This window comes from Neomonachus schauinslandi, chromosome 2 (genome assembly GCF_002201575.2).
Source record: "Neomonachus schauinslandi chromosome 2, ASM220157v2, whole genome shotgun sequence".
NCBI lineage: Eukaryota > Metazoa > Chordata > Mammalia > Carnivora > Phocidae > Neomonachus > Neomonachus schauinslandi.
Window position 1 is genome coordinate 160,025,316 of NC_058404.1, and position 27,927 is coordinate 160,053,242.

Consider the following 27,927-nt stretch of genomic DNA (forward strand, 5'->3'; position numbering starts at 1 on the left):
GACATAACTCTTTTTTTTTTTTATAAAGATTTTATTTATTTATTTAATTGACAGAGAGAGAGAGAGACAGCGAGAGAGGGAACACAAGCAGGGTGACTGGGAGAGAGAGAAGCAGGCTTCCTGCCGAGCAGGGAGCCCAATGCGGGGCTCGATCCCAGGACCCTGGGATCATGACCTGAGCTGAAGGCAGTCGCTTATCCGACTGAGCCACCCAGGCGCCCCTGACATAACTCTTTAAAGTCACCAAAATTCACTTCTCATTTTCTTAGTCCTTATCCTATTTGATCTCATTTTACAGTGAACCATCCCTCTTCCTCCTCACTCACCTTGTCATTTTCTCTTCCATTGCCTTCCTTGACAACAGTGTTTTCTATATTCTCTGTCATTTTCTCTGGCCCTTGTTCTCCTCCTCGTCGCCATGTGTAGATAATTACTCTAAGGATTTTCTGTGACATGTTTCTGTCTTTTGCAGATCGTATTTCTTCAGCTGTCACCTCTGTGCCTAGGGTTCTCAAGTGAAAATACTTTATAAAATATAAAGTACAGGATTGCTTCATTATTAAGTATTGTATTCCCTGTACCAGCTTCTCTCCTGAACTCTAACTTCCTATTTCTCAATGCTTGCCTAAGTCTTTCTCTGTTCTTACTGCTACTAATTTCATTCAGATTTTCACTAACCTCCCTGACTCTTCCAAAAACCTCTGAGATTTTCCTAACTTAATTCTATTTCTTCTAAATGCATGTACATACTGTTTCTAGACTACTTTTGAACAAAGTCCTTATGTCTTGACCTGGTATTCAAGGCCTTTCATGATCTGACCCCCGCATACTTTTTCAGCTTAATTTCCCTTTCACTTTATCCCCCATGTATCTCCTTAAGCTTCAGTCAAACACCTTTTTGTTAATATATCCAAAAGGTGGAAATGTGTTTTCGTGTGTCAGACATAGCATTGATGTCATTTGTGCTTCAGATACGGCAATTTTCATATAATATACATATGATAATGGTAGAACATTAGGTATCTAGGTTTTAGAAGCCAGCTATCCCATGTATGACCATAGTGTGATTTTTTTTTTCCAGAAGCATTTAAGAATGCGCAAAGATATGTACTAAGTATTGTAAAGGGAAAAGCTAGCATTTGTCAGTGCTCTGGAAATTCCACATTAAGTCCTTTGTCATTTAATTAGATTTTTTTCTTTTCTGTCCTGTACATTTTTTCTTTTCACTTAACTGACCATTATGTTTAATTTCAGGCTCTTGATGGTTTTTTTTTAGCAATCATGACAGATGGAAGCATAATATATGTGTCTGAGAGTATAACTTCATTACTTGAACATTTACCAGTAAGTATCCTGTGATCTCTTTCTTATCTAATGCCTATTTTAAATGTTCTAAAGCATGAGGAAGAGGACCTCCAGAGCAGTGTGGAACATTGGCTAGAGGGGGACGAGAGCTCTAACCATGTCTCCCTGTTTGGCAGTAACTAATATTTAACTGCCACTGTATCTAACCTCTGCCCTCCTGATTCTAATGCTGTTTTCAGTGTTTCCTTTTTAAACAGCCTGGTGACAGTGTTGTTAAATCACTGGAAATATCTTGAGAATAACTAATTTTCTAGGGAGGTATTTGCTCCTTTTGGAGGAACTCAAATAATTTTCTCAAAAGAATAACTTAGAATAACACACTAAAAATCATAGATACAGATTTTTTGTGCTCTGTGCTAGAAATGAGAGTTTTATAACCATATTCAATTTGTTTTCAATATGACTAAAAGAGTACAGAATTAGAAAAGAATTCTATTATGTAATTTTGATTAGGATGGTGAATACCTGAATTATATTTTGTTGTTTGCTGTTTTATTAAACATATATTTATTGAATACTCTGTGTCCCACTGTATGCTAGGTGCTGTGCTACAGTTGACAGTTTTTATAAATTTGAAGTTTTTATTTAAAATGTAATTGTTTAAGAAATGTAATTGTTCTTACCTAAGATAGGGCTTGTAGTATAAATATTCTGAAGTTACTTATAAATATTCTTAAATTGCCCATCTTTTGAAGACTAATAACACTACAAAGTAAACTCTTCTGTAAAGGTTTCTTTCAAGAGATAGTGAAAAGCGCTATCTCCCTTCCTCTGATTATTCTGCTACTTTCTACGTTACCAAAAGAATAAACTCCACACTTAAACGACCAGATTCTACAGTAGGTCTAGTTGGGATTTAAGTGTTCAATCATTAATGTTTTCCCCCTTAACGAAAACCCTCTTTGCTTCAGATTCCCTCCTGGGTTTTTTTTTTTTTTTAACTTTTAATTTTAGGCTATTTTTAGATTTACAGAAAAATGAAAAAGATAGTACAGAGAGTTCCCATATGCCCCATACCGAGTTTCCTCTGTTATTCACATCTTCTGGATCTTTTTAGTTGTGTCAGCCAAAGCTTATAGACTGGCAGGTGAATTTTTTGGTAGAGAAGATTGCTGCTGATCCAGTAGATCCATTTCATTTCGTTCTGAGTTAATAGTAGCTTTTTAAAAACAGTTTTTTGCTTTTCTCCGGTTACTTTGGATACTTAGCCTCATACCACTGACATTGCTGAATTTTATGTTATTTAATGGTTTGAAAACATAAGCACAAGTGTCTTTTGAGAAAATGAAATAACACTTGTTTAGGATTATGCATAATAAAAGAAAACAATATGTGCTTTTCTATTTTGAGTTGTCAGTAAAAATTAACTGTAACAAATAGTTTAAAATAATTTCTTTTTGTTTTAATATGCAAACCTTTTTTGTCTAAAATAGAATTTTGGCTGTTGCCTGAAAGGAAAGAAACATTAGCAAATCCCCAAGTTAGGCTTTAGTGTTTATAATTCAATTCTCTTGAGAAATTAAAATTTGCCATTGTCAATAGGACTTAAAATTTTTAAATTCTGACTATGAAATTATAAAACTGATACTTTAGGTCCTGCAAAAAATATTTTTCTTAACTTTGTCACTTCATACTTACGAAATTAACTTAGGCACATTTTAACTTATTTGTGGCTAATAATCAGGAGAAGGAATTTTATTATTTTTTCCCCCTCTTGGTCTGACGTTCTGTAACAAAATCATAGGGTCATAAAACCTCAGCATCAGAAGGGATTTTAGACCTCCTTAGCCCAACCTGCGTTTGTGTTATCAGCAGACATCTACCCAGAAAAATAGGACTTAATTATGCAAGAATTTAGTGAAAGTGCCAACACAAAAAGATCTCTTTACTGGGAACTTAAAATTGGTAACATTTGACAAATTAAGATTGATTTCCTCACACTTGCTTAAATGTGTTCCTGAGAGAGGATATATTACGCTTGTAATCACATGTAATATCGGGGGTGATTAACTGTGTTACAGTGTAACAGAGTCTAAGAGTAAGAGTGCTGCTCTGAAGATACTTTTCCTTTCCTTTCCTGCTCTTCTTGTTAGTTGGGAAGTACAAACATGTGTGTTTTAAGAAAGTCAGTGCAGACTTTGGTATAAATATAGTATACAGAAATACAATTTAGAATTTTTTTGAATAGTCATATGATGATTTTGAAAGCTTATTTGATAGAGCCAAAAGTTTTGTTCCTTATGCCTGTACAAAAGGAACACGGTGGTTGTATCTAACATATATTTGACATTTTTTTCCAGAGGAGCTTTTAGTCCTTTTTAAGCAACTTGTGTTTATATTTCCAAACTAACAGCAGTAATTTAACTGTTGGTTGTCTACCTGAAAGAAAAGGAAATTGGTAAGAGTGAATAGTTTCCAATAAATGGTCACATTGACCTACTGTAGAAAAAAACAAAAAGGCCTGTATGATCCAGTAATTGCACTCCTGGGTATTTACCCAAAGAAAACACAAACACTAATTCAGAAAGATGTATGTACCCCTGTTTTTATTTCAGCATTATTTATAATAGCTAAGATATGGAAGCAACCCAAGTGTTCATCAATAGATGAATGGATACAGATGGTGTGGTGTGTGTGTGTGTGTGTGTGTGTGTGTGTGTGTGTGTAATGGAATACTACTCAGCCATAAAAAAAGAATGAGATCTTGCCCTTTGCAACAACACGGATGGAACTAGAGGGTATTTACTAAGTGAAATAAGTCAGATAGAGAAAGATAAATACCAGATAGTTTCACTTACATGTGGAATCTGAAAAATAAAACGAATGAATAAAAAACCCCAACAGACTCTTAAGCACAGAGAACAAACTAGTGGTGCCAGAGGAGATGGGGGAGCGGGAGGATGGATGAAATAGGAGAAGGGGATTAAGAGGCACAAACTTCCAGTTTAAGAAAAGGGAAGAATGAAAATAGAAAACTATTGGTTTATGTCACATTATAAACAGCAGGTTTTATATTTCTTCTTCATGAAAATGATTGAGAGAGATAGAAGGATCTAGATAGCTACCATTTTATTTTCTTTCCTTTGAATTGTGTTTGGGAACTGAGTGGATGGTTTGCCAACATCAAGTATGATCAGCTTCATTTAGAGATTTTAAGTGTAGTGGTTAAAGGAAAGTTTGACACATTAATTAGTTGCCTGCTAACTCTGACATTTCAGATTATCAAGTGTCAGGGGAAGCAGAGTGGTGGGGAAGGATCGCCTCTGACCATACCACTCTCTACTAGTCTTTCATATTTTCTCTATGAATATGAAACCTCCTGTAAGGGTAACATGGATTAAATCATAATTTACTGAAATAGTAGAAGAAATTATAGATAAGAATAAATAATAGAAAACTATAATCATTTCCAAAATGAAAGCTTTAGCTTTTCAAATTGGTGTCTTATTTTTCTGTTAAGACAATTTTTTATATTAGTATCAATGCTTATATTACTGATATTTTATTTTTATATTTATAGATTATATCTCTATATATATAGATTATAGATTTATATATTTTTATATTTATAGAAAACAAAAGTAGTTTTCTAGCTTTTGTTCTTATTCATGCTTGAATTTTTAGTTCATTACTTCTAGAGGTTTTTCAGACTTTCAGCAAAATCTCATTAAAATACAGATATATTTTTGATATGGTTATCCCTAAAACCTTTATCAAATAACTCCTTAATCCAAAATATTTTACTGTTATATGCAAAGCGTAGTCTAATGTGCCTTGATTTGAAGGACAGGAGATGAAGGTGTAAGAGATAGGGCCCTTTTGTTCACTCATGGGGTAGCAGGGCATAGGCATTGAAATATAACAAGTATTTTTTATTGAAAATGAATGATATGAGTAATAAATACTAAAGGAATTTTATTTTTACTGTGGATTATGGTGTTAAAGAGAATGCTTTTTTAAAAATTTGTTTCGGAGGTAGAATTTAATGATTCAGAGTTGCGTATAACACCCAGAGCTCATTATATCAAGTGCCCTCTTAATGCCCATCCCCCAGTTATCCCATTCCCCCCACCCACCTCCCCTCCAGCAATCCTCAGTTTGTTTCCTAGAATTCAGCATCTCTTATGGTTTGCCTCCCTCTCAATTTTTATCTTATTTTATTTTTCCTTCCCTTCCCCTATGTTCATCTGTTTTGTTTCTTAAATTCTACATGACTGAAATCATATGATAATTGTCTTTCTCTGACTGACCTATTTCACTTAGCATAATCCCCTCTAGTTCCAACCACATCGTTGCAAAGGGCAAGAAAGGAAATCATTTGAACTGAACTTTGAAAGGTTAGAGGGTACAAATCTGTGGAAAGAGGGGGGAGGATATTCTACTTCATGGGGTAGACGAGGAAGGCTAGAGAAAAGAAAGAATGTGAATGTATGGCTTGTGTGGAGAGTAGTAAAACACCCCTTTCTTACCTCCCACTAGCCCCCATGGTTGTTCTTTATTGTTCTTTGGGGGTTTTTTGTTTGTTTGTTTTGCTTTTAACAAAATCTTTACAGTGTTTAAAATAGAAACAATGGAAGTGCTTTGGTTGAATGCAGGGGGAAAGACCCTTAGCCCGGCCTTCACAACACCTTCTCACTTCCCTTACCCTCCACCCCTTCCTCCACAGTTTTTGAGATGCCACTTCACTGTTCCCAGAATTCCATGGGGCAGTTTGAAAATGTAGAGAAACCAAGTAGAATGTACTAGATTTGGTAGGAAATGTGAAGTCACTGAAGTTTTGTCAGTGGTTCTTTTTTTATTATTATTATGTTATTTTTATTTATCTGAGAGAGAGAGAGTGCACTTGTGCATGAGTGGGGAAGAGGCTGAGGGAGAGGGAGAAGCAGACTCCCTGCTGAGCATGGAGTCCGACTCAGGACTCAATCCTGGGACCCTGAGATCATGACCGGAGCCAAAGGTAGACACTTAACTGACTGAACCACCCAGGCACCCCTTGTCATTTTTGATTCCGCAGCCATGGCACATCATGGATAACCTGATGTTTGTCAAATGAATGTTGGTTACTAAACCATGGTTAAAGCCATATTTTTAGCAAGGATTGTAATGCTTAACATACTACTTGCCTCTTTTGTTATCTAAAAGCAAGGCTTTTTGACAATGGGATACAGGATAGATGGCTGGAAAAATGAAATAAAAAAGAAAGGACACACTGGACAATTGAAATAACACCCAATCAGATCTCCTCTTCACTTAGCCAGTGGCTAATGCTTTGGTCCTTTGTTATAGTATATACCGCCATAATTTACTAGAGGTTTGGATATATGGTAAGGCTGTATCTTGTAGCCAAAGATTTTTCTAATAAACTCTCTTAGTCCTGTTATATAGTAAATTCACATTTGGTGAAACTTGCCTTTCCAAATAATTTAGCAGACTTTCACAGTCGTACTGATCATAGATCTGATGACACTAGTATCAGAGGCATGGAGGTCATGTTAACCTTCTTCCACCTTCTCTTGTTTTTTGAGTTGTGCTCGATAACTTGGCATTTGTCAGTTTTTATAGATAATTGAAAGCCATATGCTCATGTGATGTTTTAAGAATGATGATATGCTTTTATTTTTTTCCCTTTTTTAAATAAGATTTTATTTATTCATTTGACAGAGAGAGAGAGAGCGAGCGAGCACAAGGGGAGGGGGAGTGGCAGAGGGAGAGGGAGAAGCAGACTCCCTGCTGAGCAGGAAGCCCAATGTGGGACTCTATCCCAGGACCCTGGGATCATGACCTGAGCCGAAGGCAGATGCTTAACCGACTGAGCCACCCAGGCACCCTGTGATACACTTTTAAAATACATGTATCTTGAATCACTAAAATTATTTTATTTTTTAAAAATTTCTTTTTCAGTCTGATCTTGTGGATCAAAGTATATTTAATTTTATCCCAGAGGGGGAACATTCAGAGGTTTATAAAATACTCTCTGCGCATCTGCTGGAAAGTGATTCATTAACCCCTGAATATTTAAAATGTAAGTAGTCACCATCAAGCAAAAAAGTTAAATGTATTTGGTTGCATTTTCCTTTACTTTTGTACGTTTGTAACAAACACAGGTGTGTCAAACCATATTAACAAATAGCATCATTCCATATACCCTATTAGATCCTTTTTAAATATTTATATATATCTAATGAATTATGACCACATTAGAATTATGACCATACTCTCAGGGTATATTGAAAGCCCATCTTTTTTGTTATAATGGTTTTGCCATAAAAATGTATTTTACACAAAAATGGAACTTGGCAATGTATTAATTAAGAAAAAATCTTTTTGAATGAAATGAGAGAAAATTAAGATATTCTCATTTTCACCATCACTAACCAATTGAACATTGAAACTATAGAAAAAAATAACTTATGTATTTCAAAATATTATTAAGTAAAGGAAATTGCTTTATTAAACAGAATTAAGTTATCATTTATTGGATATATTTAATATGCCTGGAACTTGTGCTATATCATAAGAGTGCCAAGAATAGTGAAAAATAGTCCTTGCCTTCAAGAAGTACAAAATACTATGGTATAATCAGACATTTCTCTTAGATTCATTTGACAAATTAATTTGACCTGAATGTCTCATTTTCTCCACTAAATTAACCCTTGTTTAATCTGAAATTGTTTTAACACTGTTTAGTGTTTAATCACTTTTTTTCATTTCGAATATTTGACTTTTCTGGTAATATTGATTCATCATTTTAAAAATTATTTGTATTTTGAACCCTGAAATTCTGTAGCATACTAACTGTCCAAGAATAGAGACACACACACATACATTTATGTGTAACTATGTATGAATGTCTCTCGTTGTTAAGAATGGATAGTCTGTCAGGAGTCGAGAAGAACTAGAGACAAGGAGAATCCATTTGAAGCCTATTTATAATTGCTTAAAAATTAAGTTATTAAAAAAATCAAGTTCTTATGACATTGACCAATAGACCATTCCAGGAAAGAGACCTGGGCTGGATATAGAGGCCAGTTATATGTCTATAAATAGTGCTTGACGTTGTGGATTGAATGGCATTGCTTGAGGTAAACGTATAGAGCAAAGAGAAGAAAGCTGGAACCCTGGGACATAGCAGTAGGTGGACAGAGGCGAAAAGGTCCACATTAGAGGCCTTCATAAGAGCAGAATTGGCTGGAGACCTGAATGCAAGCAAGCCTCTGGCAGAAAGACAGCTCTTAGACTTCTGCTTCCAAGATCAGAGGTGAGGTTGGCAACAGTACTTTTTGATAGAGAAAAGCTTTAATTAAATGACTTCCTGACCCCTAGTTAAACAATTAATATACAAAATAAATTTATTTCCCCAGAAAAAAGGTGTTCATGCCAAAGGAGTAACGTGATATATAATGGGAAATTGCTTAGAAAATTCAGGATTCTGTAAGCTGGTTATTTGGGCCATAATGAAGGTGGGGTGGGTAGTACACGTGGTATGATTTGTGTCCAGAGAAGGAAATTGGGCTTAATAGTTCATCCTAAGGAGTTTGATTTTTATTTTTTACATAGTGAGGAGCCAGTGAAAGGGGATTTGAAAAAAAGTGGTGTGAAAAAAATATATCTCAGGTGGAAAATTTTGAAAGGACCAGACTGGAGGTAAGAATAGCAATAGAAGTTAAGGGTGGAAGGATGTATATAAATGAGTGTTGAGTAGATAAACTCAAGAGGACTTGGTATTGGGCACAGGTGACCAAGTGGCCAGGGATCATCACTGGGGAAGGTTTTAGGAAGAAAGTAGTTAGATTTTGAATCTGTTGAGTTCGATAATAAAGCCATTCATGGTAATGACAGAAGAGTATGAGTTTGATGCTGTGAGCGAAAAGAGGTGTTACTAGTCCTTGAGTGCTGAAATAATGATGAAGGTAATACTAGCCTAAGAGTAGTAGGCAAGATTGAATTTGAGCGGCAGGAGTGTAGAAGCTTAAAAAATACATTTTGCAGTTACCTGGATGCAGGGTAATTTGTCTACTAAATTAGTGGTATTGGAAGCTCAGTTGGAAAAAATGGCTAATGAGAGCTTCCTTGGTGAAATAAATAGCAGGTTCTGGAGACAGATTAGTTTTGGGGCATATGTTAGGTAGAGAAGAGACCAAATTGATAGGGTTTTTAACTGGGGAGATAACACACATAGGACAAAGGAGAACAGCTGGCTTAGAAGAAAGAGGGATAAGTTCACTTCCAGATATTTTGAGTTTAAGTTACTTGGTGGGACAATCAAGTAGAAATGTCCTAAAGCAAATAGTGATATGAGATTTGGTCTTACATAAAATGTTAGGGAGAGAGATTTAGGAGTAAATAAATTTACCAATGCCAATACGTTTATAAGGGATAGTAAAAGATACAGAGAACTTTTTTTTTTTTTAAGATTTTATTTATTTGACACAGAGAGAGAGTGAGAGAGAGCACAAGCAGGGGGAGCGGCAGGCAGAGGGAGAGGGAGAAGCAGGCTTCCCGCTGAGCAAGGAGCCCGACGTGGAGCTCGATCCCAGGACCCTGGGATCACGAGCCGAGCTGAAGGCAGATGCTTAACTGACTGAGCCACCCAGGCGCCCCTAAAAAGAACATTTGCGAATGCCCATAGTTTGAAAATAGATTGACTGAGGGTTTATAGAAATAGTCAATAAGGTAGGAAGGTAAGTTTCATGTTATGGGGATGAAGATGTAATAAGTTTTAAAGAGGTAGAAACAACAAGGAAAGATCATTTAAGTTAACAATACAAATGTTGGTGATCTTCAGAAGACAGATTTCTTCAGAAGTGTAAGGACTAACACCACATTTCATGAAGTTAAGGGAGATGAATCTATGAAAACTAGAGTACATAATAAAAAGGAAGATCTATGATACTAAAAAGAATAGCATACAAAACTCTTTGTTTAAGATGGAAAGACCTGGACAAATTTAAAATTGGAAAGTAAGGGCCCAAAGAAGAGAATGTATGGATTCTAGAGGAATGAATGACAGTGGTGTGCCCCTAGTCCTAGAGAAGGTAGGAAAGGTTGTTTCAAGTAGAGAGAAGCATTAGCTTTGTAATGGGAAGCAAAACCTTTCTTTGACATTAGAGTGAAGAATGAGAAGGAAGGACAGATAAAAGTGGGGAAACATACAGTTGCTTGTATCAGAAGATCTGTCTTCTCTGTTAAGAACAAGGTGAGATCATCTCCTAAAGATATTCTACTTTTATGGACTAAATAAAATGTCCTTGAGGACTTCTGTTGGAGAAAATAGTGATTATAAACTTACACAACTTTTATCATCTTATAGATCATTCATTATGATAAACCACATTTTTTTCTCATTTCAGCAAAAAATCAGTTAGAATTCTGTTGTCATATGCTTCGAGGAACAATAGACCCAAAGGAGCCGTCTACCTATGAATATGTAAAATTCATAGGAAATTTCAAATCTTTAAACAGTGGTGAGTTAAAAATATAGTGAATTTTAACTTGGTATTTCTTTAAACTCTTAAAGACACAGATGTTTGAACATCAATAACTAGATTTTACTGGAGTAACTGATGATACGTATTTCCTTATTGTTTTAGTATCCACTTCAGCACACAATGGTTTTGAAGGAACTATACAACGCACACACAGACCTTCTTATGATGATAGAGTTTGTTTTGTAGCTACTGTGAGGTTAGCTACACCTCAATTCATCAAGGTATGTTTCTAATTTTATTTTCCAAAGAGGATTTCACCTCATATTATGAGAACTATCTTTATGTAATTTTTTTGTTGTTTCCAGAATAACTGATATTTCTTACAAACATTAAAGCGTAATGATCATGAGTCATTAAATATACCTGGTCATGATAATTTTTTAATTTAAAATCAGCTAATTAACATATACTGTATTATTAGTTTCAGAGGTAGAGTTTAGTGATTCATCAGTTGCATGTAACACCCAGTGCTCATTACATCAAGTGTCCTCCTTAATGCCCATCACCCTGTTACCCCATTCCCCAGCCCCCCGGCCCTCCAGCAACCCTCAGTTTGTTTCCTAGAGTTAAGAGTTTCTTACGGTTTCTCTCCCTCTCTGATTTCGTCTTATTTTATTTTGAAGGAAATGAGTTATCAAGGCACTCATTAAATTATAACTCATTTTAAAATATATCTCCTTTGCAGTTAGCCAGTGGTTATGTATCACCCCTGTCCTGCTTTTGTGCAAAATTTTAGAGTACTTTTGTATAGTTCACAATCTACATTAAAGGGGAAAGGCCAAAAATCTAGGTAATTTTTAAAGATTGCTTTTGAAATTTTCTTTTGAAATATGCAAGTGGCCTTTTATTGCATATAATTTACTTCTTCAATTTTAAAATTCAGTTAGATAATTTATTTTATTCCCTGGGGCCCAAGAAGTAGATGATTAGTAGACAAGTGGGAAAACAGTTCAACCACTAGAAAGTGGCTTGAAATAAGCCAGGCTAAGATTTTAAATTTAGGGAGATACCATATTCTAGGACAAAATACTGAAATAGCAGTTCGAGGATCTTAATCCAGTCTTGCTCTGCTTGTTCTGTTCTTAGGAAATGATAGCAAGGGCTAACATTTGCTGATCGCTGCATAATTCACATGTATTATCTCATTTAATTCTTGTAATAACTTTATAAGATAGTTGCTAGTATGATCCTCATTTTATTATTTATATATTATAATATATATTTATTATTAAGGAAACTGAGGCTTTGGGAAGTGCCAAAGTTGCAGCTGTTAAGTGGTAGAACTGGGATTAATTATAATTCCCATTCTCTCAAAAGCCCAAGCTTTTAATTCACTACATTGTGCTATAGAAGGTCATTCAAGGACACAGAGGAGGTTGGAATACATTGCTGAGTATGACTAGGGTCTAGGGTTACTGTGTGTGGAGGGGGTAGGGATGGTGGGAGATGAGGTTAGAAAAGCAAGCAGAGTCCAGAAATGTGTTTCTTTGTTGTTTCTCCATGCTAAGAGTTTAAACCTTATCCAAACCAAATGAGAAATCATGAAGGTTTTAAGCAGGGAAGTCATAATCTTACTTGTGTATTAGAAGGTAACTGTGGCCAGGATAGAAGATGAGTTAAAGAACAGGGAGACTTGTCTGGGGAGAAGCTATGGGAATAATGTGAGCCAGTGATGGCAAGTCTAGAGTCTAATAAGACCCTGAAGAGGGATGGGATCAAATAGATTTTTTTTTTTTTTAAACTTAGAAGGTGAAATTGAAACGATTTGGTAACAGCCATTTAGATGGTTTTTAAAAGGGAAAATGAGATTGTCTTGTGACTATCAGATTTCTAGACTGATGGCACAATACCAGGTATGCCTCCAGTAACAAGAGGCAGAACTGTGTGAGTATGAGGAGTAAAGCACTTAGTTCATTTTAGGACATACTGAGTTTGTGATGCATGGGGACATCTGGACAGAAATATAGAACTGTAATTCAGGAGAGAGATCTGAATTTAGAATTAGGGTTTTATACGCATGTGAGTGAATAGAGAAATATGTTGAGTGAGAAATACTCCCCCAGAATTCTGCATCTGTTTATTGCCACATTCTTTAATACTAGAATATTAAAATGTGATTAGAAAATAAATTAGGGAAAAATTAATAATGACTTTCATGGCTAATAATATTTAGGATTCTTCTAAGGGCACAGAACAGTATTTCTAAATTTTAATTATTAATTTGCTTGTAGGAAATGTGCACTGTTGAAGAACCTAATGAAGAGTTTACATCTAGACATAGTTTAGAATGGAAGTTCCTATTTCTAGATCACAGGTAACTTCATTTTAAATTCCATTTAAAGCTAAAAGTCATGTAATTAATGGGTTTTAGTGACAAACGTTTTCTAATCACATGTTCAAATCCATTATCCATTTTTCAAAAACCAAAGATTCTTCCCAAAACTGATTTTTCTAAGATTTATTTTTTAAAGTTTTTTTTTTTTTTTAATTTATTCATCTGAGAGAGAGATGGAGCGAAAGCACAAGCAGGGGGGAGGGTCAGAGGGAGAGGGAGAAGCAGGCTCCCCGCTAAGCAAGGAGCCCAACCGCAGGCTTGATCCCAGGACTCCGGGATCATGACCTGAGCCAAAGGCAGATTCTTAACCGACTGAGCCACCCAGGCACCCCAAGATATATATATATATTTTAAATTTATTTATTTGAGAGAGAGCGTGCACATGTGTGTGCAAGTTGAGGGGGGCGGTGGTGGAGGCAGAAGGAGAGAAAGCATCTCAAGCAGACACCCCAGAGAGTTGTGGAGCCCGAAGACACAGGGCTCGATCCCACGACCCTGAGATTATGACCTGAGCTGAAACCAAGAGTCTGACACTCAACCAGCTGAGCCACCCAGGTGCCCCCCAAAACTGATTTCTAGTTGAGGTATTTCTTATTGTGGGAAAAGTTATAATATTGATTGTTTTATATGTAATTTAGGGCACCACCTATAATAGGATATTTGCCATTTGAAGTTCTGGGAACATCAGGCTATGATTACTATCATGTGGATGACCTAGAAAATTTGGCAAAGTGTCATGAGCACTGTAAGTAGATTTTAATATTTCTGGTGATAATAACTGCTTTTAGTCAAGTAAATAACGAGTGTGTTAATAGAAGGTGATAAAATGCAGACTTGTAACCATTTTTGTATTTCTGAAAAATACTGGAAGATTGTCTTTTTTGGAAGATTTTACTTTATAACCAAACCAGTAGGAATCCTAGATCAAACTTAAACTTGTTCCTGTTTTACATATTTTAATCTATAATAGTAGGTACAGGTTTATAATATATAATGAACCTTGTTTTTGAAGTGTGTAAGTTCTGTATCCAGAGTAAGAAAAGTAGATTCCTTTGAAAATTGTATATGTCAAAATATAACACTATTTAATAAGTTTTGATATCCAGGCATGTAAGTCTGCCCAGGAGGCAGGTGCACATTTAAAGAAACTCTTAGAAAGCCCATAGTGAGTACTTAATGTTACCTGCTGTTATGGTTATTAGCAGCAGGAACAATAGCATCTCTTTGTGCCTGGCTGACACTATTCTAAACGATTTATGCACATTATCTCCATTATTCATCACCAGCATTATCTCCATGAGTAAACTGAGGCACAGTAAGGCCAAGTAATTTAATCTCAATCCCACAACTCATGGGTGGCAGAGACAGGATTAGAATCTAGACCCTTTACCACATGCTATTCTTTCTTTGTTTCAGAAGTTTGTTTTAATGATATTTTATTTGCTTCTCCGATTCTCCTCCCCAAATCCTATCCTCTTGAAGTATCCTCTAAAGCTTAATTAGATATTTAAGATACTTTCACGATGTCTTAGGCTGGTCTAGTAAGCCTCTATATGAAAAATAAACCATGTGACAGCATCAACTAAATGGAAGAGTTCAGAGTAAAGTTATTTCAGCACAAAAAAAAAAGCATTCACTCCAAGTGATAGGAGCACTAAGCTCTGTGATGTACTGACAAGATCGTACACTTCTCTGACTAGCTGGGTAATTTTGGACAAGCAATTGAGTTTGTAGACCTTGGTTTCCTCATGAAGAGAGACAGAGAGAGATTGATTCCTGACCAGCATTTCCTAAGGTTTGTTTCACAGAATGCCAGTCCATTAAAAACAGATTTTATGGTCAAGGAAACCTGGGAAACACTTCGTAATCAATCCCTACCACCTCCTCACCCCCAGAATCATGACATAAATTAGCATACTCATAGTTTTGAAAAGAAAGACAAGTAAAACTGTTTAACACTGTTTCCCAAATTAATTTAACTACAGAACTCTTTTTTTACTTAATATGTTATAAGACTTCAGAACTTATAATCTACAGAGAATGTTTTCGGTAACACTGTACTTACCAGTTACTTTAAACAATTAACTTACTCTGATTTTCATTAAAGTTTTGAATTAAATGCTCCAAAGATGCAGTCCCTGCCAGGGTACCTGTGGGAAAAAAAACCTCAAATGTGATTATTTATTCTGTTATCCTCAGTTCTTGTTAGTAGGAGGAAGTCAATACGTGACTACTTCATTCTTAAGTATTTGGAAATGTATCGTGTGTGAAAAGTATCTGAGATTAGCAATCACTGATTCTAAGTTGGGCACTGTGGAAGATATGTTAATTGCTTGGGACCTTAAGCTATCTCTATAGAATAACATTTTCTTATAACTGATAATATGTTATTGAAAAGCCAGAAGAATTATGTATATAGATTTAAATGTAAATTATAGCTTTGGCTAAAAACCAGATTCATAACTAATGATATGAATCAATAAATATTTTTCTCTTTTCTTCTTAGTAATGCAATATGGGAAAGGCAAATCATGTTATTATAGGTTCCTCACCAAGGGACAACAGTGGATTTGGCTTCAGACTCATTATTACATCACTTATCATCAGTGGAATTCAAGGCCAGAGTTTATTGTTTGTACTCACACTGTAGTAAGGTAATAATTCTTTTACACCATTTCTGAATTATAGAAACACTGATAGTGAGTTTGGCAATGTAATTTTTAGGCATGACTTGTTAAGAGCTACAGTGATCTTTTTCCTAATTTTTGATACATGTTTTCAATGCATTATTAGATTTACTTACAGGCATTATATGGAAATAGAATGCAGGTACATATACATATATAATTCTTGACATAAACATCATGGTTTAGAGCAGAAGCTGTGACTGTGTTTTATGTACCAAAGTCGATCATGTAAAAGGAGCACTGGAGTAGATAAGCATACTTTTCCTTTGTTTAAGTCCTCTTAAGTACTGTGTAGTCAAAGATCATTTACTGTAGCATATAAAACTTTTGGGATACCTAGATTAAGATAGAACACTATAGATGTGTTCTAAGTTTGTGTAGTGCATAGCAAATAGTCTGGAATCCATGATGAACAAGTAAGACATATATCAAACACAGAACACATCTCTGCAGTATTTTAAATGAATGATTAAGCATGAAAATTCTGTTTTTTTTCCATTTGTAGTTATGCAGAAGTTAGGGCTGAAAGACGACGAGAACTTGGCATTGAAGAGTCTCTTCCTGAGACAGCTGCTGACAAAGTATGTATCTTAGAGTTTTAAAAAAAATTATTTCTTCCCAATGAAAGGCAAGACTCAATAATTTATAGGAAAAGTATTTTTCAAATATTTCATTGCCTCACTTGTGACAGGGTTATAAATTATATTTTACTATTTATTTTTATTTTATTTTTTATTTTTTAAAAAATATTTTATTTATTTATTTGTCAGACAGAGAGAGAGCACAAGCAGGGGGAGCAGCAGCAGAGGGAGAGGGAGAAGCAGGCTTCCTGCTGAGCATGTAGCCCGACGTGGGGCTTGATCCCAGGACTCTGGGATCATGACCTGAGCCGAAGGCAGACGCTTAACTGACTGAGTCACCCAGGCGCCCCTTTATTTTTAAATTTAATATTTTAAAACCTTATCTGCTTCAAAAAAGATTTGAAGGGCCTCCTATTTAGTGAGAGACATATGATCTCAGATTCAAACTACCATTTACTAATTGCCTGCGATGTGCAAGGCTCTGGCAAGTTCTTTATATGAAGTGTGAAGTGTCATTTATTCCTCAGACATCCTTATCTCATGGGTAATATCCCTGTTTTGAAAATGTTGAAACTGAGTCTTTGGTGGGGGGATCTCCCCTAAAGACACATGGCTTGAAACTTCCAGGTGGAAGTATAGTATATTAGTTACCTGTTGCTGTGTAACAAAACTTAATGATATAAAATAATACACATTTATTATCTCATAGTTTCTGTGGGTCAGAGATCTAGGCACAGTTTAGATGGGCCCTCTGCTTAGAATTGGTCATTGACTGCAATCAAGGGGTCAGCCCAGGGTCTCTCACAAGGCTGTAATCAAGGTGTCAGTGGGGGCCACAGTCAACTGAAGGTTCCACTGGGGCAGAATCTGTTTCTAAGCTTCCTCAGTGCTTGTTGGAAGGATGGGGTTCCTCAGCAATAGTTGGACTGAGGGCCTTGATTTCTTGCTGGCTAGTGGCCAGAGACAGCCTTCAGTTCCTTTCCAGGTAGCTGTTTCCATCCAAGCAAGTAGGTAAGAAGATCCGGGGAGAGACACCAACAGCAAGATGAAAGTCGGAGTCTTTTGTAACCTATTCACAGAAGTAATATCCCATCACTTCTATCGATTCTGTTCATTAGAAGCAAATCACTAGGTTCAGCCTCTACTATAGGGGAGGGATTATACAAGGTGGTGAATACCAGGAAGCGGGGATCATTGGGGGCTATGTCAGAAGTTGCCTATAACAGTTATTTTTGACGTGCAGAAAATAAGTGGAATGAAAAGAATCAAGAATCTGTATAAAAAATGAATTAAATAGGCAGCATTGCCAGGGTCAATATGGGAGATATCATTAAGTTTTTCCACAAACCAGTACTTCCTGGACATGGCTCTAGATGCTCAGAATACATTGGTGAATAACCCAGAGAAGTTCTCTGCAATCATGGATCCCACGTGAAAGAATTTTTTCGAAGAGGCTTTGTATGCTTAGTGGAAGAAGATCCAGTATGTTTTAGTAAAATACATTTTCTGAGAAAAGTGCTTAAATCTAGGGTTCCTTGAAATGAGGGAGGACAGTTATATAAATTAAAGTAATGCAGAGGTCATTCCTCCTTGCTTTGTTTTCTCTTACGCCAGTGACCAATCCTTAGCAAATTCAACTAGCCTTACTTCCGAAATATACTCTGCTTATGTCTACTTTAGCTGTGTTTACTTTTACTACCACAGTCCTCCTGGAGATTAGGTTAGAGGTATATTTTTGAGAAACTTTTAATGCGCGGATGGATTTTAAGGTCATGAATCTAAATGTGATCACCAGGAAATGAATGGAGAGAGAGAGAGAGGGGATGATGAAGGGCTAAGTACTGGGACAATCCATCATTAAGACGTGAAGGAGACTCAAGGGAAATACCCAGTGAGGTATGAATAAAACCAGGAAACTGAGTTGTCCTAGAAGCCAGGAAAAAGCATGTCCATGAGGAGTGAACAATTAGCTTTGTCATATTCGGCTACAGTAGATTAAATTAGAAGAGCACTGAGAAGTGAGCACTGAGTTTAACAACATGCATTCGTTGATCAATAAGAGCAGATTGGATGGAATAGTAATATGAGTGAAAGCCTGATTAGGGTGGGCTTAAGAGAGAATTTTCTGGGACAAGGGGAATTAGAGCTTGTTTGGAGGTTCTAGCAGGGGAGCGCAGCTACTCGTATACCCTTGACCGAAGAACGGTCCTCCTCTATCGGGGAAGGTCGTCCTCTTCGACCGAGCGCGCAGCTTCGGGAGGGATGCACATGGAGCGGTGAGGGAGGAAGGGGACACCGCCTAGCCAGCCAGATCAGCCGAATCAAACCTGGCGATCAATGGGGTGACAGATGTCACAGCCAGATCGCCCTCACATCACATCCGACAAGGGGAATTAGAGACAGCGAGTAGGGAAGGTTTTCCTACAAAAAAGAGTGGAGTGGTGCAGTAGTAGGAAGAAGTAGGCTTAAAAGAAGTTTTTGCTTTTGAAGGTGGGAGAAATTATAGCATGTTTGTATACTGATGAGAAAGGTCTGCTGGAAAGAGAAGAATTACTGATCGAGATAGAGGTAGAAATGCTAGAGCAGTGTTCTTGAACAGATGAGAGAGGATGGGACCCTGTCCATAGTGGACAGATAGGGCTTAGCTAGTGGAAAAATTATTCAGTGACAGAGGAGTTTGGCAAACTGTGAGCTTTAGGCCAAATCTGGTCCTCTGCCTGGTTTTGTAACCCCCACAAGCTAAAAATATGTTTTCCACATGTTTTTAAGTGATTGAAAAAAATCCAAAGAAGGATAATGTTTGTGACACACTCAATTGTTTATATATAGCCTGTGGTTGCTCTTGTGCTGCAACAGCAGAGTTGAATAGTTGTAGCAGAGAGTGTGTGGCCCTCAACGTCTATGGTATCGACTCTGACCATCACAGAGAGTGTCTGCTGATCCCTGATCTGTGGTGACATGAAGAAAGGCAGAATATATGAGTACAGATGCTGCTAGGTAGACTGATATAATGATAGGAGCTTACAGCAGCACTCTCTAGTGAAACAGGAAGCAGAGTAACCAGTAAGAGTGGGGTTAGGAGAGGACTTGTTCTGGAGGTTTGAGAAGAGGGGAGCAAGGATTAAATTGTTTTCTAGGAAAGTAGGAAAGTGAACAGACAAGGTAATTCTAGTCTAGCAGGAAGGATTAAGGGCCCGCTTGAGGTTCTTGGCCATTAATTTAAAGAGAGAACAGTCACCATGTTGTATTTCTTCAGCCATGTTCTGAATAGATTAAAAATTTGGTTTAACGAGCATTGGGATTTTTCCAAGGTAGTGTGGTGAAGGGAGATAGGAGCAGGATAGTTGATGATACCCACAAGGGTGTGCTTATGATTAACCATGAATTTAAGCTGGGTAAAGAAGGGAGAGAAGACATAAAATGAGAGAGTGATTGTGAAAATGTGGTAGAATCAGTGTATTTTTATGTTCTACTAAAGGATTATTGGAGTTGGGAAACTAAAGAGAAATGAGTAGGAAATATGGAAAATGCTGGTCAGAGAGGAAAGTGTTTGAAATTGAGATTATGGAAGGTTTATTCTTACTGGTAATGACAAAGTCTAGGGTATGACTAAGAATGAGTGAGGACAGGTGGAAATCAAGATCAAGGCATCAAGGAAGAGAGAAGTCATGATGTTGAACTGATATTGGTAACTATGGAAGTAAGAATTAGTGAGGGACTGAGCCAGGAGCAGAAATTTGAATTCAGGTGCTTAGTGAGGAGTGGCTACAAGGTCAGTAGATGACTTATTATAACAAGGAGAGATAGTCATATAGTGATAATGTGAGATTCTGGCTGTGAGTTTTGGGAAAGAGGAAAGGGAAAAGTTCTGGAAAGAGCAGTAGAAGGACTTTTGTTCCTCTCCAGAGAGCAGGGCTCTGAAGGTTGTGAGATAGAAAATAGCCACCACTTAAAAGACCTGTAAGGAAGTGGTATTTTCGGGAGACATCTGGGTTTTAGAGCAAGCCAGCAAATGGATGTTCAGAGGTGAGGTTGAGAGTAGGAGATTTTGCTGATTATGGATACTAGAGTAATATTCCATTGTATGGTTATACCGCATTTTGTTTATCCATTCATCAAGTGATGGACACTTGGGTTTCATACATCTTTTGGCTATTGTGAATCATGCTGCTATGAACATGGGTGTACAAATGCTTGTTTGAGTCTCTGCTTTCAATTCTTTTGAGTATTTACCTAGAAATGGAATTACTGGATCATGTAGTAATTTTATATTTAATTTTTTGAGGAACCATCATACTGTTTTCTATAGTAGGTTCACTATTTTATATTCCTACCAGGAGTGTACAAAAGTTCCAATTTATCCTTGTCAACCCTGGTGATTTTTCTGTTTTTTTTTTGTTTTGTTTTAAGTAATAGTCATCCTGATGGGTTTGAAGTGGTGTATCTCATAGCTTTGATATGCATTTCCCTAATGATTACTGACATTGAGGATGTTTTCAATGTGTTTTATTGGCCATTTATATATGCAAGACTTTTGTCTGTTTTTAAATTGGATTCTTTATATATTCTGGGTGTTAATCCCTTATCAGATATGCGGTTTGCAAATGTTATCTCCCATCCTGTGGGCTGCCTTTCCACTGTTTATAGTGTTGTTTGCTGCACTTTTGCTGCCTTTGCTTTCAGTGTCACATCCAAGAAGTCATTGCCCGATCCAGTGTCATAAAGCTTTTCCCCTTTTCTTCTAAAAGTTCTATAGTTTTAGTTCTTATGTTTAGGTCTTTGATCCATTTGACTTAATCTTTGTATATGGTATAAACTAAGAGTCCAGCTTCATTCTTTTGCATCTGTTTCTGTAAATAGAGAATGAAGCCAATGTTTTCTGGCTATAGAAAAGAAATTTTTATTTCCTTACCTAATATTATACAGGTAAATATTACACAGGTACCTTTGCCTTGTTGTGGGTTAAAACTGATTTTGGGGAAGAAGGGTTAGCAGGCTATATCGCTAATTTGGGATCTCTGAACTGAACCACAAGAAAACATTTATTTTACTCTGTCTCCTTAGAGCCAAGATTCTGGGTCTGATAATCGTATAAACACAGTCAGTCTCAAGGAAGCTTTGGAAAGGTTTGATCACAGCCCAACACCTTCTGCTTCCTCCCGGAGTTCAAGAAAATCATCTCACACGGCAGTCTCAGACCCTTCCTGTGAGTACCCTAGCTTGAAAGCACTTTCTCTCGAGAGTGCTTCTAAATTATGTTACTGGTATCAGCATTTTTCATCAAATGCTACTTTATTTTTTTACATGAAAAGGTTTACTGTAGTACTGCTTACTTTAAAAAGTTAGAAACACTGTTTTTAAGTTTTTTATTTTTTTTAGTTGAAGTATAACATACAGCGTTAGCGTCAGGTGTGCAATATAATGACTTAACAATTCTATACATAGTGCTCATCACGATGATAAGTGTACTCTTAATCCCTTCACCAATTTAAGAAACAAATGAACAAAGAAAAAGACAAAAAAACCAGACTCTTAAATACAGAAAACAGAATGGTTCGTTGCCAGAGGGGAGGTGGGTGGGAAGATGGGTGAAATGCTACTTCAAAATGATAAATTTTTACATTTCTGAAATATACTAACCTTTCCAATGAGCAAAAGCCATGTTGCTCACATTTAACAAAGAATTAAGTTTATAAAGTAGTGTATAAAATATTTAGGTAGTAGTGTTGGTATTATTAAGTTGCTTTTAATCATCCCTTAAAAAAAAAAAAACTGTTTATTCCTTTTTTACGGTAGAACCAGTCTGTTCTTTAAGCTGGCTTTTTTTTTTTTTTTTTAAGATTTTATTTGAGAGAGAGAAAGGGAGTGAGCCAGTTGGGGGGTGGGGGCAGAGGGAGATGGAGAAGCAGATTCCCCACTGAGCAGGGAGCCTGATGAGTGGCTTGATCCCAGGACCCTGAGATCATGATCTGAGCAGAAGGCAGATGCTTAACTGAAACCGACTGAGTCACCCAGGTGCCCGTTTTAAGGTTGCTTCCTGAAAGTTTTTTTTTTTCCCAGATTAGTTTTTATTTCCTTTGCAACAATGCTAATTTTTTTTAATTCTATTTATTGTTTTTGTAATTTTTATTTAAATTCAGTTAATTAACATAATGTAACATTTATTTATTGTTTTTGTAATTTTTATTTAAATTCAGTTAATTAACATAATGTATTATTAGTTTCAGAGGTAGAGGTCAGTACCCAGTGCTCATTACATCACATGCCCTCCTTAATGTCCATCACCCAGTTACCCCATCCCTCCACCCCCCTCCCCTCCAGCAACCCTCAGTTCGTTTCCTATAATTAAGTCTCAAATGATTTGTCTCTCTCTGATTTTGTCTTGTTTTATTTTTCCCTCCATTCCCCTATGCTCTGTTTTGTTTCTTAAATTCCACATGAGTGAGATCATATGATAATTGTCTTTCTCTGACTGACTTATTTCACTTAGTATAATACCCTCTAGTTCCATCCATGTCATTGCAAATGGCAAGATTTCATTTTTTTTTATGGCTGAGTAGTATTCTATTGTATATATACACCACATCTTCTTTATCCATTCATCTATTGATGGACATCTGGGCTCTTTCCATAGTTTGGCTATTGTGGACATTGCTGCTATAAACATTGGGGTGTAGGTGCCCCTTCAGATCACTACATTTGTATCTTTGGGGTAAATAACCAGTAGTGCAGTTGCTAGGTTGTAGGGTTGCTCCATTTTCAACTTTTTGAGGAATGTACATCCTGTTTTCCAGAGTGGCTGCACCACCTTGCATGTCCACCAACATTGTAAGAGGATTCCCCTTTTTCCATATCCTCACCAACATCTGTCATTTCCTGACTTGTTAATTTTAGCCATTCTGACTAGTGTGTGAGGTGGTATCTCATTGTGGTTTTGATTTGGATTTCCCTGATGCCAAGTGATGTGGAGCACTTTTTCATGTGTCTGTTAGCCATTTGATCTCTTCTTTGGAGAAATGTCTGTTCATGTCTTCTGCCCATTTCTTGATTGGATTATTTGTTCTTTGGGTGTTGAGTTTGATAAGTTCTTTATCGATTTTGGAGACAACCCTTTACCTAATAAGACATTTGGAAATAATTTCTCCCATTCTGTCAGTTGTCTTTTGATTTTGTCGACTGTTTCCTTTGTTGTGCAAAAGCTTTTTATCTTGATGAAGTCTCAATATTTCATTTTTGCCTTTGTTTTCTTTGCCTTTGGAGACATGTCTAGCAAGAAGTTGCTGTGGCCGAGGTCACAGAGGTTGCTGCCTATGTTCTGTTGTAGGAGTTTGATACATTCCTGTCTCTCATTTAGGTCTTTCATCCATTTTGAGTCTATTTTTGTGTATGGTGTAAGAAAATGGTCCAGTTTCATTCTTCTGCATGTGGCTGTCCAATACCATTTGTTGAAGAGACTTTTTTCCATTGGATATTCTTTCCTGCCTTGTTGAAGATTAGTTGACCATAGAGTTGAGGGTCCATTTCTGGGGTCTCTATTCTGTTCCATTGATCTCTGTGTCTGTTTTTGTGCAAGTAACATACTGTCTTGATGATTTTACCTTTGTAGTAGAGCTTGAAGTCTGGAATTGTGATACCACCAGCTTTGGTTTTCTTTTTCAACATTCCTTTGGCTATTTGGGGTCTTTTCTGGTTCCATACAAATTTTAGGATTATTTGTTCCAGCTCTGTGAAAAAAGTTGATGGTATTTTGATATTGATTGCATTGAATGTGTAGATTGCTCTAGGTAGCATAGACATTTTAACAATATTTGTCCTTCTAATCCATGAGCATGGAATGTTTTTCCATTTCATTGTGTCTTCCTCAATTTCTTTCATGAGTGTTCTATAGTTTCTGAGTACAGATCCTTTGCCTCTTGGGTTAGGTTTATTCCTAGGTATCTTACGGTTTTTGGTGCAGTTGTAAATGGGATTGACTCCTTAAATTCTTTCTTCGGTCTCATTGTTGGTGTATAGAGATGCAACTGATTTCTGAGCATCGATTTTATATCCTGCCACTTTGCTGAATTCCTGTATGAGTTCTGGCAATTTTGGGGTGGAGTCTTTTGGGTTTTCCACAGAGTATCATGTCATCTGTGAAGAGTGAGAGTTTGACTTCTTTGCCAATTTCAGATGCCTTTTATTTCTGAATAAAAGACATTGTTGTTGTCTGATTGCTGAGGCTAGGATTTCTAGTACTATGCTGAACAACAGTGGTGAGAGTGGACATCCGTGCCGTGTTCCTGACCTTAAGGGAAAAGCGCTCAGTTTTTCCCCATTGAGAATGATATTCGCTGTGGGCTTTTCGCATATGGCTTTTATGATATTGAAGTATGTTGCCTCTGTCCCTACACTGTGAAGAGTTTTAATCAAGAAAGGATGCAGTACTTTGTCCAATGCTTTTTCTGCATCTATTGAGAGGATCATATGGTTCTTGTCCTTTCTTTTATTAATGTGGTGTATCACATTGATTGATTTGCAGATGTTGAACCAACCTTGCAGCTCAGGAATAAATCCCACTTGGTCGTGGTGAATAATCCTTTTAACGTACTATTGGATCCTATTGCCTAGTATCTTGGTGAGATTTTTGGCATCCATGTTCATCAGGGATATTGGTCTGTAATTCTCCTTTTTGGTGGGGTCTTTGTTGGTTTTGGGATCAAGGTAATGCTGGCCTCATAGAAAGAGTTTGGAAGTTTTCCTTCTTCCATTTTGATTTTTTGAAACATCTTCAGAATAGGTATTAATTCTTCTTTAAATGTTTGGTAGAGTTCCTCTGGGAAGCCATCCAGCCCTGGACTCTCGTGTGTTGGGAGATTTTTGATTACTGCTTCAATTTCCTTGCTGGTTATGGGTCCGTTCAGGTTTTCTGTTTCTTTCTGTTTCAGTTTTGGTAGTTTATACGTCTCTGGGAATGCATCCATTTCTTCCAGATTGTCTGATTTGTTGGCATATAGTTGCTCATGATATGTTATAATTGTTTGTATTTCTTCGGTGTTTGTTGTAATCTCTTCTCTTTCATTCATGGTTTCTTTGGGTCCTTACTCTTTTCTTTTGGATAAGTCTGGCCAGGGGTTTATCAGTCTTATTAATTCTTTCACAGAACCAGCTCCTAGTTTCGTTGGTCTGTTCTACTGTTCTTTTGGTTTCTGTTTCATTGATATCTGCTCAATCTTTATTATTTCTCTCCTCCTGCTGTGTTTAGGCATTATTTGCTGTTCTTTCTCCAGCTCCTTTAGGTATAAGATTAGGTTGTGTATTTGAGACCTTTCTTTTTTCTTGAGAGAGGCTTGTAATGCTATATATTTCCGAATTAGGGCTGCCTTTCCTGCCTACCAAAGGTTTTGAACAGTTGTGTTTTCATTTTCATTTGTTTCCTTGAATTTTTTTTCTTCCTTAATTTCCTGGTTGACCCATTCATTCTTTAGTAGGATGGTCATTAGCCTCCATGTATTTGATCAGGTTATTTCCAATTTTCCTCTTGTGATTAAGTTCCAGTTTCAAAGCACTGTGGTCCAAAAATATGCAGGGAATGATCTCAGTCTTTTGGTACCAGTTGAGTCCTGATTTGTAACCCAGGATGTGATCTATTCTGGAGAATGTTACCATGTGCACTCGAGAAGAATGTATTCTCTTGCTTTAGGATGGAATGCTGTGAATATATCTGTGAAGTCCATCTGGTCCAGTGTGTCATTCCATGCCCTTGTTTCCTTGTTGATCTTCTGCTTAGATATTGTGTCCATTGCAGTGGGGGGGATGTTAAAGTCCCCTACTATTATTGTATTGTTACTGATATGTTTCTTTAATTTTGTTATTAATTGGTTTATATGATTGGCTACTCCCATGTTAAGGGCATAAATATTTACAATTGTTAGATCTTCTTGTTGGATAGACCCTTTAAGTATGATACAGTGTCCTTCCTCATCTCTTACTATAGTCTTTGGTTTAAAATCTAATTTGTCTGATATAAGGATTGCCACCCCAGCTTTCTTTTGATGTCCATTAGCATGATAAATGGTTTTACACCCCTCCCCCTACTTTCAATCTGGAGGTGTCTTTGGGTCTAAAATGAGTCTCTTGCAGACAGCATATCCATGGGTTTTGCTTTTTTATCCAGTCTGATACCTTATATGTCTTTTGATTGGGGCATTTAGCCCATTTACCTTCAGAGTAACTATTGAAAGATACAAATTTAGTGCCATTTTATTACCTATAAAGTTACTGTTACTGTATCTCTGTTCCTTTGTGGTCTATGTTACTTTTGAGTTCTGTCTTCGCTCAAAGGATCCCTTCTAATTTTTCTTGCAGGGCTGGTTTAATGATCACAAATTCTTTTAGTTTCTGTTTGTTCTGGAAGCTTTTTATCTCTCCTTCTATTTTGAATGACATCCTAGCTGGATAATGTATTCTTGGCTGCATATTTTTCTCATTTTGCACCCTGAATGTATTATGCCAGTTCTTTCTGGCCTGTCATGTCTCTGTGGATAGGTCTGCTGCCAATCTATTGTATCTGCCCTGTTCTCCACTATAATTTGCTCCATTATACCTTCTGTGCCCCCCCGCACCCCATCTTCTTCTTTTGGGATCCCAATTACTCTAATATTATTTCATTTTATGGTATCATTTATCTCTTGAATTCTCCCCTCATGATCCAGTAGTTGTTTATCTCTTTCTCAGCTTCTTTATACTTGATCATATTGTCTTCTGTATCATTTATTCTCTTCTGCCTCATCCTAGCAGTTAGGGCCTCCATTTTTTATTGCATCTCATTAATAGCCTTTTTTATTTTGACTTGATTAGATTTTAGTTCTTTTATTTCTCCAGAAAGGGATTTAGTTTTTTTATTTATCCAGAAGGAGATTCTCTTGTGTCTTCTATGTTTTTTCCAAGCCCAGATAGTATCTTTATAATCGTTATTCTGAACTGTATTTCCAACATCTTACTTTTATATCCATACTGATTAGGTCCCTGGTAGTCAATACTGCCTGTTGTTCTCTTTTTTGAGGTGAGTTTTTCTATCTTGTCATTCTATCCAGAGAGTAGGTGAATGAGAGAACAAAATACTAAAATGGCAACAATGACTCCAGAGAAATATACACTAAACAAATCAGAAAAGACCCAAAACTGAATTTAAAAAAAAAAAAAATACTGTAATCAGACAGGTGAACAGAAAAGAGCAATACACTGGATGCTGTGTGTATTTTGGTCTGTTTGTTAGAAAACCAGATCCCAAAATTGTAAAGAAAAAGAAAACCATATGTACAAAAATAAAATTAAGTACAATGAAAGGATAGAGTGTAACTGTAAAATTGAAAATTAAAAGACAAAAAACAAAGGAATGTAAACAGGTGAACAGAACAGAACAGAGCAATACACTATATCCTGAGTGTATTTTGGTCAGTTTGTTAAAAGGAAACTACATTTCGTTATTGTAA

At 36.5% G+C, this 27,927-nt stretch overlaps 1 protein-coding gene across 2 annotated transcripts in view; it reads left to right on the plus strand.

Annotated features, from left to right (window-relative positions):
- Positions 1 to 27,927, plus strand: part of CLOCK (clock circadian regulator) — a 68,015-nt gene that overhangs the window by 23,521 nt on the left and 16,567 nt on the right. For both annotated transcript variants that reach the window (XM_044912719.1, XM_021701558.1), the window contains exons 5-13: positions 1,255 to 1,344; positions 7,267 to 7,387; positions 10,716 to 10,829; positions 10,956 to 11,074; positions 13,085 to 13,167; positions 13,827 to 13,933; positions 15,695 to 15,842; positions 16,381 to 16,456; positions 21,521 to 21,662. In XM_044912719.1, the coding sequence (XP_044768654.1) occupies positions 1,255 to 1,344; positions 7,267 to 7,387; positions 10,716 to 10,829; positions 10,956 to 11,074; positions 13,085 to 13,167; positions 13,827 to 13,933; positions 15,695 to 15,842; positions 16,381 to 16,456; positions 21,521 to 21,662 (1,000 nt within the window). The remainder of the gene's footprint in view (positions 1 to 1,254; positions 1,345 to 7,266; positions 7,388 to 10,715; positions 10,830 to 10,955; positions 11,075 to 13,084; positions 13,168 to 13,826; positions 13,934 to 15,694; positions 15,843 to 16,380; positions 16,457 to 21,520; positions 21,663 to 27,927) is intronic.